This window comes from Fusarium falciforme, chromosome 13 (genome assembly GCF_026873545.1).
Source record: "Fusarium falciforme chromosome 13, complete sequence".
Taxonomy (NCBI): domain Eukaryota; kingdom Fungi; phylum Ascomycota; class Sordariomycetes; order Hypocreales; family Nectriaceae; genus Fusarium; species Fusarium falciforme.
In genome coordinates, this window is record NC_070556.1 from 577,418 (window position 1) to 591,747 (window position 14,330).

General features: G+C 50.7%; 5 protein-coding genes across 5 annotated transcripts; 3 read left to right on the forward strand and 2 right to left on the reverse strand.

The window, feature by feature from the left end:
* Positions 1-760: 760 nt before the first annotated feature.
* On the forward strand, positions 761-1,361 carry NCS54_01473200 (RING-type domain-containing protein; the record flags this gene model as incomplete). Its single annotated transcript, XM_053159863.1, has 3 exons — positions 761-885; positions 940-1,131; positions 1,181-1,361. 3 exons carry the CDS (start codon positions 761-763, stop codon positions 1,359-1,361), a joined length of 498 nt encoding a protein of 165 aa, XP_053015838.1.
* A 3,884-nt stretch (positions 1,362-5,245) lies between these two features.
* NCS54_01473300 (Hypothetical protein) lies at positions 5,246-5,611 on the forward strand (the record flags this gene model as incomplete). Its single annotated transcript, XM_053159864.1, has 2 exons — positions 5,246-5,373; positions 5,422-5,611. The coding sequence occupies 2 exons, from the start codon at positions 5,246-5,248 to the stop codon at positions 5,609-5,611; spliced, it is 318 nt and encodes a 105-aa protein (XP_053015839.1).
* A 118-nt stretch (positions 5,612-5,729) lies between these two features.
* On the forward strand, positions 5,730-6,602 carry NCS54_01473400 (Helitron-like-N domain-containing protein; the record flags this gene model as incomplete). The annotated part of the gene is made up of 1 exon (XM_053159865.1): positions 5,730-6,602. One exon carries the CDS (start codon positions 5,730-5,732, stop codon positions 6,600-6,602), a length of 873 nt encoding a protein of 290 aa, XP_053015840.1.
* Positions 6,603-10,772: 4,170 nt separating this feature from the next.
* On the reverse strand, positions 10,773-11,413 carry NCS54_01473500 (Hypothetical protein; the record flags this gene model as incomplete). Its single annotated transcript, XM_053159866.1, has 2 exons — positions 10,773-10,923; positions 10,977-11,413. The coding sequence occupies 2 exons, from the start codon at positions 11,411-11,413 to the stop codon at positions 10,773-10,775; spliced, it is 588 nt and encodes a 195-aa protein (XP_053015841.1).
* A 734-nt stretch (positions 11,414-12,147) lies between these two features.
* NCS54_01473600 (Hypothetical protein) lies at positions 12,148-13,509 on the reverse strand (the record flags this gene model as incomplete). Its single annotated transcript, XM_053159867.1, has 5 exons — positions 12,148-12,646; positions 12,699-12,922; positions 12,984-13,216; positions 13,270-13,306; positions 13,351-13,509. 5 exons carry the CDS (start codon positions 13,507-13,509, stop codon positions 12,148-12,150), a joined length of 1,152 nt encoding a protein of 383 aa, XP_053015842.1.
* Between the last annotated feature and the right edge of the window lie 821 nt (positions 13,510-14,330).

The window sequence follows — 14,330 nt, forward strand, 5'->3', positions numbered from 1 at the left end:
GAGAAGCCCTGACGAATCGGACGATGTTATGCAGCTTGCCCACTGCTCCCTGTTTCCGCCAAAGTCGAAGCTTACGCTTTTCAACTTGGAAAGCCGCCTCGGTGAAGGTTTCTCGCTCAAACGAGTCAGGGTCTCTCTGTTGAGACCGTATGGCTAAGATGGTCCGGTCTGCTGATGGCTGGGATGTGGATACTATGTAAGGAGCTGTGCTTCTCTCAGACATATGTAACTTATACCGTCCAAGAACAACACATCATCTTCCACTTCCGCCATATTGCTTTATACCGCACACACACCGTGGCCAACACGATTATTGGTGGACGGCGCGTGGCAAGGGCTGGCGCAAGAAGTTGGGCGGAACTTGCCGCGGCGATCTCCATCTCGTGGAGAGCGTTTTCTTTATCCCCCTTTTCCCGTTTGCCCGCATGTGACCGACCATTCCAGTGGCACACAACCGCCCATTACGTCACCCGAAAGGGCGGTATTTTTCCACGACCGGAGCAACTATTTGACGATAAAGCTCCGGAAACTGGGGAGGCAACCACTACCCCTTCAAGCAATTGCGCGTTCTTGGTAGGCGTCGTATGATTGCGTCATGATATTTGATCAGCTCCCGATGTGTCCCAAGCGCTTTGAGGGTCATCAAAGACCATTGCTGGCCCCCCAGATATATTAATGAGCCAAGATGAACCACCCTCATCACATCTGTCGAACGCGGCCCGAGCTTGACCACGAGTATATTCACGAACAAATACAGCTCATGAGCTCCAATGCAGGCAACTCGACTCAGCCAAACGACTACGATGCCTCAACGCTAGGGTTGCCTATACCGCACCTGGTGGTATTTGTCGTCATCATCGCCATAGCCTTCGTGTTCCTGATTCTGTATGTGATACCTTCCAAGTTCCTGCGATCCATGTGCACGCTAATGAACAAAAGCCATCTGGTGAAAGGCCGAAGTATTTCTCGCCAACCTAGGAGAGACGTCGAGAGCGCAAAAGGGACATCGAGGGAGTCAATCGATGCACAAACGCTAAATGAAGCCAATCCCTCACAGAAGTACAAGCAGGTCGACGGCTTCAACAGGCAGGCAACCTGTGCTTCAGCCCAGTCCAGCTCAGCTGAGGTCTGGTGCGTTGCAAGTGGTGCAATTTTCCCGACAATACTGACATCGTGGTAGTGTAATCTGCCTCGAAGTCCTAGTAGATGGAGACAACGTCCGACGATTGAAATGCAAACACTTGTTTCATATGAGCTGCATCGACTCTTGGTTCCAAAAACACCATGTCGACTGCCCATTGTGCAAGTCGATATTTATTCCAAACAGAGAAGGTAATCCAGGACCAGCAGAAGCTCGTTAGGCGATGGTCTATGTGAGCGAGGTTTGGGTACCGCATTAAGGCATAAGAGACATCAGGCAGCGAGGAGTTGCCATATCGGGTTCAACCTGCACATAGCGTTTATCTGGACATGTCACCATTATTTAGTTACATTGCGGGTCTCAATTTGACAAAGACAGGAATGGGATATGTCAACTGAATCTCGGGTTTATTGTGATTCTTGAAAAGATCATGACCGATCAATAAGATATTAAAATTGGATACAGAGCAATGTGTCGTCCAGGAGATGCCGCGATGAAGGAGGGGCTATGGCTACACATAGCACAAACAAGCGGCTAGAACAGAGGAGGAGTTCATTTTGTATGGCCAAGAATTAATGTTATTGAGGGAATTTGTTGAAGTCCGTGTCAGGGCGGTTGAGTAAAGGAATGAAGATTTGACAGTGGCTAAGTCCTTTGGGTCTCAAAACCTTCGACTACAATAGTCACTGGTCCATAGATGACATTATTAATCTCTGGCCTTCTTCCCTCTCGATGGGATATTTCTTACCACTCTATCGGTCCGTTGTGTGGCCTTCGTACAGCTATATTATTCTAGTTTCCATAACTTAAACCATGAGGCCTTGGCCGTTCAACGGACAAATTTACTGTAAGAAAACGGACGAAATGGAAAAGAAGCGAGCCGCTGTGGTAGAAGGGCGGAACTGCAGAAGGGCGGAACTGCCTTGGGCCCTCGAGTGAATTCAGGCAGGCACAGTCATGGCCACGCAAGAGGTCTTCGCGTCGTCACCCATAAATTCCAGTGGCAAGTGAGTGAGCTGTTCCGAGGTGATTTTTGAATAAATTCACAAGTTCGCCGACCCTCCCCTCGAGACAGGCTCCGCCCGAGCAGGGCCCATTACCACAGGGACAATTCCCACACACGGCACACACGAGCACTACCCAGGTACGTCATTATAATAGCGTGGGAAATTCGATCCAATGGAGATGTGAAGGTGACAAGTTGGGAGTGTGTATTAGCGTCATTTCGGGCATAGAACTTGTTTCGATCATCTTGTCCACCAAGCTTAGGGTAATGTAGGTGGGCTTAAATGACAAGAATCACGCCACAGATCTGCCAGACAAAACACCGCGACGGCCGCCAACTACCTCGATATTTCAACCAAACGTATGTATAAGGCCCTTACTCTAAGATCAACAGACCACCTGTACCCAAAACACCACGCCATACAAACCAAAAGAGCACCACCACCGACAACACCACGGGCGACGCCGAGTTCGTCACGCGCACGCTAGGAAACACGATCGGCAGGCGTCGCGCGCACACTCGTCAGCGTGACAGGAGCAGTGGCGCGCGGCGTGGGTAATATGCAATACGGTGACTGGCACCACCGACTTGACGGGGCAGCAAGTCGGAAACACGCTGGGCAGCGTCGGCAGGGGCGTCGAGACCAGAGAGTGGGCTCAACAACGTGGTAGAGGGTGTGGAGAAAGCGGGACAGTGGAAGGGGCCCCAAGGATGAGCTGGAGGAGTTGATGAGGTTCTTCTTGATTGGGAGGATGAAGTGGGGGATATGTTCGCTTTGTACTGTATATAAACGGGCCAAATGAAGTAACTCTTGATTTAATTTATTGCACCCAGAATTTGATAGATTCATAAAATGGATGCAGGCCATCTTCAGCATGGTAGTCTTTATTCATACTGTTACATCCGACGAGACTCGCAAACACTCGCCGCCAGCCACGGACTTACCATTCGGACTCATCCTCCTCGCCATCTACATCCTGGCACTAATATGTTATGTGATGTTTGTTCCCCGGTATCATAATCTTCGTGGCAATATATACTGAGGTACAATAAGCTCTTGGCTTCTAAGACCCTATAGGCATCAAAGCCGAGATGCAGTGGCCGCAGGATATGGGACTATGTCTGGCGACGATATATCTGAGTTGATTAGCGACGACGGGTCTGAGCCGGTGCTACTGGACCAAGTTGCCCCTGAACGAACTTATAAGCAGTGGAAGGCCGAAACGAATGATATGGCGAACATTGCACTCGGTTTTGATACCTGGTGGGCACACGAGTCTAATACTATATCAACTCTATTTTCTGACTATTTCTCAGTGCAATTTGCTTGGAGCCAATGTTAGACGAGAACGTGATCCGGTATTTACAATGCGGTCACATCTTTCATTCAAGTTGCTTCAGTCAATGGTTCTTTAGACGCCACGACACCTGTCCTATATGTAAATCATGGATTATAGCCGACCAGTTCAACGATGGAAGGGCTGTCTAAGCCATATAAGCTTCAGTAATAGCAGTTAGAACACCCCACACACTTGGTGACAGTGTGGAAGCAGAAAACCTTATCCTTGTCGTGAGTGAGTGAGTTCGTTGGCTCGTTCTCTAACCTCAATCATCAGGAGGAACTGAGCCAGGAGCGTGTATTTCTGAGAAGCCAAAGGTTGCTGTCGCTCCTATCCTTGGCTGCAGTATAAAGGAATCAGAATAAGGCTTTGCTTCTTGTTGATAGTCATTGCTTCCATCATTCAGGTAGTCAAACTCGTGAGAAGCCATTTGGCGTGCTTGCAGTTGGGAGATCACAATGAATTCACTGTTTATCCTCGCAAACAGTCTGAGGAGAGGCAGAGAATACTAGGGACTAAGCCTGAGTAGGGATATATATAGGTGTAATTACCAGCTCTTTTAGAACACTTAACAATGAGGCGAAAAGGAGAAGTAGTGCTTAACTAGGAATCTCGTTATGGGGCAGTGTAAATTAGACTTAGGCTGAAGGTATATCCTCTTTTCAGACGACGGACAAAAACGGCCGTGGGCCCTACTTGGCTAAAATAACCGCCGTGCTGGGACTGCGATGTCGCGGCCACCCAATCCGTTCACCCCAATAAGCGAGTGCCCCTCCTGACGGTGTTCACTGCCACAATTATAGCCAACAGCCATCAGAAGCCGGCCTTCGGCCTACCCCAGCACCAGAACACAGATACTGGAGATACCGGCGTCAATCTGCTTTTCGGTAGGCGACTGAGTGCCCAAAGGGCACTGCATGCGGGCCATGTGGCTCTTCAAGATCGAATTCGATACCTCCGTGCCCGATTGTTGATTGAACATATATGTGGGCAGCTAGACTCTGACGAGTCTGTAGTCCCGGCAGATGACCTCCATGTCAATGCTCTTACAAGCATGGAAGAACAAGATGGTTTCAATGACGCTCTAAGGGAGAGGTTATGACCAGAGCTATGAAGCACTTCTGCACCAGGTAAGCCTACAATTTGACAATGCGCAAGCAGAACGAGATGGCCATGAAAGGATTGGTAACGGCGTGAAACAATTACCGTCAAGGACTGGTAGATCGGACATCCTTTGGCACCACCGCACGCGCTATAGATCCACGGCCCACGGGCAAAAGTCCGCCGCCGTCACCGTCTATTGCGCCCTATCCCGTGCCGGAGACTTCACTTGTGACACAAGGCGACGATTTTAAGAGTATACTGGCGGTTCTGAGCGACGTGGCCAGCGTGGTCTGCTCTATAAGGGCTTTATAGATTTCGGGGAAAAGTTGCAGAAAGTCATACGAAAAAGGCGCCCTGTCCAATAAGTAACACCGCTTGAATCGCATCCGGTCACCACTCAAGTAGGAGCTATATCGGCGCAAACCGTACAGGCATGTGATGGAAGCGCTGTGGCTGGACGCCAGCCGCCCACAGTAAAGTGGCTCAGCACTCCGCGTTTTAAGTTTTCAGTTCATCAATCATGACGAGCGATGAGATGATGAGAGCCACCACAATGGGTTTTGATCCAGTCAACTCCGGATCAAAAATTGAGGAAGCAAGGGGGGACACATTGCTCGCTGCGATTATCCGCATACTTGAGGCTTTGCCCACGCCATGGGCGGAACCAGCAACTTGAATTCGACGATGACAAACGATTCCGATGCCGGATCATCGGGTTCGCCTATCCTAGGCGTGATTGCTGCGGTTGCAGTGGTCGTAGTGGTCCTGAGGGCCATTGTCCAGTCAGCGCTTTTTCCCCAGTTGCCTGCGCCTCTACGCTGACGATCCAGATGTATGCTCAATCAGAGAAAACTCTCAGGAGCACAGGGAGATAGTGAGAGTCGAGGAGATGTCCCGAATGGCACAACTGGTCTCCAAACTCTCAACTCCACAAGCCCAGCCCAAGATTACAAAATTTTCCAGTCGCCCAAATCGCAGTTATCCTCGGCTTCGCACAAGTTCAACTCGTCCGAAGTCTGAGCGTTGTAAACGTTCCCCGATGTGGTGAAGACAAGGAGCACAATCGACAAAGTTGGAGTGCGAAGGGAGGAGGCCGCTTCTTTTGGGTCTTTTTGATAAGAACCCATGGTTAAATTGAATGTGCTTCTGGATATTGTACCCGGCCTCACATCCCGTACATGGAGTTTGTATCTCGTACAAGTTCCGAAACACGAGCCTTCTGACCTGGGCTGATGTTGTGCTGCGGCGCCATGGCGGCCGCCCCGCGACGCATACCATTTTCCCATTTCTCGTGTTCAATATGAGCGTTCGGTCGAGAAACCGCCGCGTGAGCATGCTCAGCGCAACGAGAAAGAATTTCCGCAAGGTAGAGTGCATTGTACAGTCGCTGACTGCAGGCCGGTTAGCAGCGGCCAGGGCGGAATTGGAGAGCTTGGGCAAGACTACTGACGATGATGTAAAGGAGCTCATCAGAAGTCTTTCGCTGTATGGTTATCGGCAGCCCATGTCTAGGGAGCTCCGTCTGAGCATGCGGCGCAAAATCCAATCACTCATTGTGTGCCATGGCGTGCCTGCGATTTGGTTCACGCTCAACCCAAACGATATCACCAGCCCGGTGAAGCTGCGACTGGCGGCATACCGCACACACGACCCCGAAGCAGCCGAGGTTTTTCTGAAAAGCCTCGACACGGCGTTCAAACGTACGCGGTTGGCCATCTCGGACCCCTTGAGCTCGGCCATATTCTTCCACCAAGAAATGACGTTGTTCTTCGAACATTATGTAAGAGTGGGAGAGGAGTCGGTATTGGGGCGCATCAGCCACTACTATGGTGCCGTGGAGACCAACGAGCGAGGGGCGCTTCATGTTCATGGACTGCTCTGGCTGCACGGAAACGCGCATCTGAGTTCGATGCTTGCCGACATCGACGGCGAGGACCAATCACCTTGTCACCACAGATATATAATTGGTCTACGGGAGTGGAAGGGCGGGGTTGACAGAAGAGGCAAATGATGCACATTGCCTCTTTGCGTCAGTGGCCGGAGCAGCAAATTCTGCTCCTCAATGCCTGGAGCTCTGCAGTACAAGAATTTGCCAACGCTGCCGACGTTGCCTCACTCCCAACATCTGTAAGGCTTCTACCAACTTTCCAATATGTCGTCAGGTCTAGAATGGACGTATAATCCATGCCTCGGCTGTGGCACCCAGACAGATGGAGCAATGTACTGCTCTGATTCCTGTCGGCTGGCAGAATATGAGAACACGCCCTCATCGATGCGAAGTTCGAGCTTGCCTTCTGTGCGGATCACACCGTCCTCGTCGACATCGCCAGCCCAAGGAGTCGTGGCATCGACCAAGGCAGAGGAAGAATTGAGAGCGTACAATCTGTCATTAGACCAGGCGAAGATGCGGAGGGCATCGCATTGAAAGGCCAAGTACCTCCGCTTCATTCATTTTCGTTTCCGGCACGAAGGCCTGCATCGGGGGCCATATCCTCTATATTAACATCTGTATATGGTGTTCTCCCAGGGGTATCCGAGCATCACTAGTATGCGCTCATTGCAGACAAAATTTCAAGTAGGAACACACAAGGGATGCGTCTCCCGACCTGCTGTGACGACAAGGATGGCCGATCTAGATCAGGCCTGAGTGTGTTAGCCCTTGAATGGGCCTTTGTGCCCATGCAGCTTGTCTAGGGCTGCGATGGTCCATGTTCCCCTGTCCGGTTTATCATCCCTCATTATAACAGGACGCTAATCAGCGGGGGCTAGGTACCGCTACCGAGAACATCAACAGGGTTACAATGAACAGCCATTTGGGGTTGAGGATCGCGTTCACCTTGCCCTTGTCACCACTCAGCTCCGAGGTGCACAAGCTCCCCAATTCCCGATCTTGTGATCCTAGATCTCCTGTGAGCGACATAATCCGCGGATTTCATACTGATTGCATGGACTGGGATATTGTTAAGTTAGTGTGAGTAGTAAAGGTCCCCCCCCGTCCGATCACCCACCATCACATCAACTGTGCGAAGAGACTCCAACGCCACAACTCCCATTAATTTGCAAGCTAACAATACAAGAAAAATAAAATTCTACTCTTAATCTTCTTCCGAGTCTAGATCTCGTTCTAGATACCGTTGCGAGGACCGTTTTGCCCTCGTTGACCGGTGTCGTAGAGGCTCTTCCTCGCTTTCTTCCTCCACTTCTTCTACTGCTACTATACAACTGCCTTCTCGAGCTGTACGCTGTCCCGGCGTTTGGTTGTGTTGTAGAGCCACTCCTGCAAGGCTCACGAATCTTTCATTCGGATCCTGGCGGACGTGGTGGCGTTTCGGTAATAGCAGAATAATAATCAACGGCATCAGCCAAATGAATCAAGTGGCCTTGCCATTATGAATGATAGTATCCGTTAATCAAAGCGCTCAGCTGCCACGACGAAACGGTTTGGCAGTCTGAAGCATTTGTGTCAGATAACTGTTACGCCACTAGCAAAGTGTAGGCCCACACTTAGTGTGGAACAATACTACCCTATCTCCTGAGTGCGTGTAGACCTCCACTGTGGTTACTGCAGGGGTATTAGGCCAATCGGAGGGCTTGATAACCGCAGTACCTTCCTCTAGCCTATCTTTTGGTCAAGAATAAAGTATACTCATGATAAGATCTTAGCGATAAGCTACCCTTGACCACCCAAAATCGACGCTAATTGTTAAAGGACTAACACTGGGGCGAGTTACTTTGCGGAGGTCTACACGCACTCAGGAGATATGTTATGCGACACACCCCCCAGGTATAAGAGAGTAAAATCACGTGCCAAAAGTCTGACAACACCCCGCCCCGACCCCGCTTCACGATGCGACTTTCGCGACACAGGCTTCAATTTCAACACGAGAATAACCACCCAAAATGGCACCTGAGACACGCAACTTTGGCACTGAAATAAGCGGAAATCGCCAAAGAAATCATGAATTTACTCCCGAGCAAAGATCTGCGATGGTGGCTGAGATATACGCCGGCAAATCATATCGGGATATCGCGGATGACTACGGCACGGATCCGGGTACCGTCTATCGCACAAAGCGGCGCTGGGAACAACACGATTATAACCACTCGAGACCTCGTGGAGGGCGGCCAAAGAAACTCACGGCTATACAGATTGTGAGGATGAATTCTTTTATTAACCGGCATCGGCACCTGACGTGGAACGACCTGATTCTAGAGCTCGATCTGAATATAAGCAAGAGGACCCTCCAGCGACGGCTTCAGAGCCATTGGCGCCGCAAATGGCGGTCCAAAAGACGTATCGCACTATCAGAAGACGATGCAAAAGAGCGGCTTGAATTTGCCGAGTATTGGATCCCTCGGATTGACGAGCTTTTGCTAGTAAATTGGCCCTGAAAGACGGAGGGTTCTACCACTGACTTTCCCGCAGGCCTGCTTCACAGATGAGTGCACAGTTCAAAACGCTCCGAATAACCCAGACGGCTGGGTCTTTCGCCGGCCTGATGAGAAGCTTCGTAAGGACTTAGTTAATGTTCAACAACACGGAAAAGCTCGTCAGTCTATTATGGTGTGGGCTGGCATAGCTGGAAAGAAGAAGACTATTCTCATCGTCATGACGAGGGATCCTAAGGCCAAGAGGAACGGTTACACAAGCTGGAGCTATATCAAGGCACTATCAGAAGGTCTTCTTCCTTTCATCGACGAATTTGAGCTTTTTTAGCACGACAACGCCCGGATTCACACTTCAGAGAAGTCCAAAGACTGGCTACAGCTCCATGGGATTAGGCCCATATATTGGCCGACTCACTCGCCTGATCTCAACCCCATAGAGCACCTTTGGAAAGCTTTGAAGTCCAAATTACGAAGATTACACCCTAAATTTACTAGACTAGGCAAAAGTCAGGCTAATACAGCAAAAATGGTGTCGTGGATCAAGGAAGCGTGGGATGCATTAGATCCAGGCCTCGTCGAGAAGCTAACGCAGTCAATGGGGCGCCGGCTTCAAGCCGTGCGTCGGGCAGGGGGTTGGTATACAAAATATTAATCTACGGATCAAGGGCTTTAAATTGATATACTTTTTGGCTTCATTGGACTTCTTATTGTTGCATAATTAAAGGATGAAGATAATGTGTGAAGACGGGGGGGTGGTGATGTGGGTCTGGTGTTGTCAGACTTTTGGCGTAACATTTTAGTTCTGAAATACCTGCTGTAGCACTAGTAGCTGCTGTGGCGTCCTAGCTGATAGCGAGGCATTGTGTGGTTGTGCCCCCTGATTGGTAGGTCACGTGGCTGGTCTCTGCATATTTTTATTCCTTAGAGAAGCTGGAATCGAACTGACGACCCCCTGGGGCCATGTCGGGCATGCGCGAAGTGCTACCGGGCTCATAACTGTCAGACAATTGGCTCCACAGGGATCATTGATGGCACCAGTCAATTGATGAGAATTATCTAAGGAGCAATTGTACTATACAAAAGAGAATGACGTTGCTGTCTTATATCTCCTCTGCTGTGCGAAGACTACAGCAGGTCACTCGCCCCGCAGTTAGTATCTTAACTAATCTGAGAGCATTAGCTAGATATCATAATAGAGCATTAACTTCCCAGTACTCGCCACTCCTCCTGAGATGAGTGCTTTATGAAGTCACGGAGAATACGCTGGCCTCAATTGGGCTAGATCCCTGCGGGTGACTCAGCTGTAGTCTTCGCACAGCAGAGGAGATAGAAGACGGAAATCCGTGTGGAACGGAAATTCCGAGTGGAATTCCGGAAATAACCCGGTGGGCCTACACTTTGCTAGTGGCGTAACAGTTATCTGACAATTTGGCATCGGCATTGAGCGCCCAGACCGTCAAAAATTGGGTCCCGTCAATTAGAGACTCGAGCGCAAAGATTCGGCTCAACGCTCAAGCCAATCTTCCTTGTAATGCCCCAAGTCACTCGGGCCACCACTGCGCTGGTTGTGAGTCCCGATTCTGCGAGGAGAGCGGTTCTCCCAATGCCTTCGACACTGGCACATCATTATCTTGAAATGATCCATCTAGAGCTAAAATCTCACATCATTTGACGTGGCGATAGTTTCAAGATATCCGGGTAGAAATCACCCAATCGACTCGAGACTGGTGATCGAATGGAGCTCATGATATCTCATTTCCTTTATGGCTAGTACTGCTATGATGGACATTTCTCACTGTTTCACCTTTTTCCCATGCCTCTTGTGTGTTCCGGGAACAGTCCTTACTGTCATAACGTAATTCGGTCGCGTCTTCGGAACGGCATGCGCGACCATGCCCTCGCCAAACGGCCACTCGTTGGCGATCTCCTCACTCTCACGCACGCTGCACTAAACGAACTGCTCCGAACCGCCCATGCATGGGCACGATGGACGTACGTCCCCTGAATCTTTGTCGACGGCACGGAGCACGTGCGGTCCAAATTGTAGTCGATTGTCGTCTGCAGCACGTAGTGCAACCGGTCGCTCCCCTGAGGGATGACTACGGTGCCGTCCGGGCTTGCCAATAGTGACTCGTTGTTCAGGGTGGTGTCGATTTCGATGAGAAATTCCTGCCCCGCAGGCGCCCGGGCGAAGACGAGGACGCCATCCCCGTGTTCCCACGGCTCGGATGAGCGCACAGCATACTCGGTAAAACCATCTGGCTCATAGTTGAGTCCCTGAAGGGCTGAGGTTGCAAAGGCTTTGGCGGCTTTGAGAGCGTTGTGCGTGCCAAGGACATAGACGGAGCGCGTAGCACCCCAAGGGTCTTCGTGGTAGTCGATTAGGGTGAGGACGGTGCGGTAAAGGAGCTCCGGGACGTCGTTGGCCTTCATTGCGGGTGCCAGTATAGCGTTTCCTGAGTAAATCGTCTTCAATGCTTAGAGTAAATAAAAGTGCCTGTCAATGTACTAAGATGAGGAAGAACGGGAGAGGCAGAGGATATTACGTGTTATGTGAGGTACCGCTCAATTCTAAGCCGATTGTTCTGTGACCAGTCCTATCATGTTTGTTCGCATGCAGGTCAACAAGTTGCGGCCCTACCTTGTCATATGTCTGCGGGATGTTCCGAAGTGTGATCGTGAAGAAAGCTTAATCAGGTAAGAGTTGTGGTACGGAGGAATCGGATTGCCGTACCCTCAAAGGCTTGGTGGGTCAGGAAAGGTGTTGACTTAGGCAAGAGAGAATACTCCGTGGCATCCCGCATCATCTACCGGTATGATGCCATTGGAGTACGGAAGATGATGACATGAAGCTAATACTGTAATAGACCACCATATAGTACAGGATCCCGAGGGGGCTGTGAGTCGCTTTGAGGCCGGCGACATGATCCCCTTCATTGTGAGAGCCTATATGGACGGTCATGGAGTTTGCATTCGCCCTGATCGTGGCGTCAGTCAGCGGCAAACGACAACACATTCTGTTCTTTGATTGTATGCTTGATTCATTTAGCTGTTAACTAGAGAATCTATGTCGTCTTACGTTATTACTCTATGTACACTCTATATCTTCTCTTATCTCGCAACCAACTCTGCCGCCATTCTTCCTCTTGTGTTACAATTGCTATTTCCTAACCCCGCTGCGAAATCCGCACCCTTGTCTCGTTCTTGACCATGATCCCACCAAATATCGAGCCCAAGTCGGGTTGACTGGCACCGAGATGGCGAGACCCAGTGATGGTCGAGGTATTATTGCCGAATCGGTCGAGGGCGTGGCTCTCAAAGTCGGATACCGAGCGGCGGCGGTCGTCGTCCGAGTCGGCTAGCTGGTGCGTCGAGCTGGACTCGTCGTTGGCCTTGGACTTGTGTATCGTGTCGAGGCGGATCGACTGCTTGGTCTGGCTGCGGCTGTAGTTGTTGGAGCTTGCGCCGTTGTGCGTCTGTGGGCTCTGGCAGCAGAAGAGGTATTTGCAGGCGGGTCGGATCGTGGGGAGGCAGGCTGACACGTTGACGAGGTTCACCTCGACTGTTGCCCAGATGACAATGGTGCAAATGTTCCAGGTCAGATCGGGCGACTTGTCGTTGAACCGCCTGGCGGCTACAATAACCACGATGGCGGCACCACAGATGCTTGGTCCAGTCAGCAGCCAACACAACAGGCATAGTCTGCTTGTCCACTTACAAGAAGCCAAACGTGAACATGAGCATGATGCCAATCTTTTGCATAAGAGGCAGCTGCAACTTTCCAATCTCCATCATCGGAAGGACCAGGATGGCGATATCGATAACAGCATGAACCAGGGTCGTTCCGAAAAAGAACTTTTTATCCTCGATAGCGCAACTCCCACCGGCCGAGGAATCCCAGAATGCGTGGACAGGAACGCAGTGGAAGATGCCCATGAATAGCTAGCAGCAGTCAGCTTCGACGTGCCTTTGTACCAGAGACTTGACTGTGTAGAACACCTACTCGGAAGATCATCCAGACAACCGAGCACCCAAAGAGAATCTGGATTGGAAGCCGAATACTAGTCACATTGAACATGCGCCAGTACAAGCTCAAGATGGAGAGCTTAGCAAAGAATAGCGCGGCCGCGTAGAACAGCTCGGCGATAAAGAGCAGGAGTTTGCTTTGATAGAGGACCTCTTCCATTGGTCGATCCGTGATGTCCTGAATGTGAAGTCCCAGGCCGCCGGTAACCCCTCGCCACCTGTCAGCATCGTCATGGGCCGCGCATGTGAAAAGGAGAACCTACAGTACGGGATGATGACGATCCAGGCAATTGCCATGCCCTGCAATACGTTAGCGAAGAGCGGGTAAAGAAAAACAAACATACATAGCAGCAGATTGCAAAGTAGTCATCCCATGACAGCGGAATCCTCTTGAGCCTGCGGCTCAGAAGACGCAGGCCCATGACAATCGTCGCGATTGCGAACGTGATGAAGACCGCGGCTTGGATCTCGACCTGCTTGGACTCTTTCTCTGTCGAACTCATGCTGGGCCAATGGAATATGAACGCGCCGCCAGGGCTGGGGTTTGAAGACGTCAAAGGCAAAACGGGCCCTGACAGACCTAAAGAAGCCGCAGGAACACGATGCAGGAACAATACACGGACCAAACCATGTGATAAAGAACTAGTCATGTATAATGATAGAGTTTGCCCTTGGCGAGATCGACGTTGCTCACCAGATGGCATCGAGTCAAGAGAAAAGAAGCAAAGTGGGCTGGGGGACAAGAGCCCACGATGATCTCAATCGTGAATTCCCACCATCCAATGGACCGTTGCAACATTGTGACCGTTGGGTGCCTATCCGCCGAACCTACATTAGACGCCGGTAAAGAGCGATCTTGAACTAAGACGACGGCAAAACGTGCAAGGGCCTCTAGCTGTTCTAAGCAAGACCCTAATGTTACTCCCCCGAGGAACCCCTGACGCTACTTTGCCTAGTCAAGAGCCACAGCACTCATTGCTCACCTGTTTGGGAAAACACCTCCGTGAGCCGTCTCCCGAGGCTCTGTCTCTAGGGGAGCTATTGGCACGTACGTCATTGCAAATCAGAGCTGAAGAGATCTCTTGTCTTGCACTTGCTGGGGGACCCTGCAGCCACCAATATGGAATACCTCGTATCTTGACGTGTCTGGGGCTGATATGTGGAAGCGGCGGCTGGGGTTGGCCACGTTTCTTGTCTCAGAGCTTACAGGCCAATTACCTCAAAGCATTAAAGACAAGAGCGTATCTCTCTTCGTTGTCGCTCAGTACCAAACACTGTATTTATGGGTAGCAGATGTCAAGGCGGCAGATGCCAACATTATCTC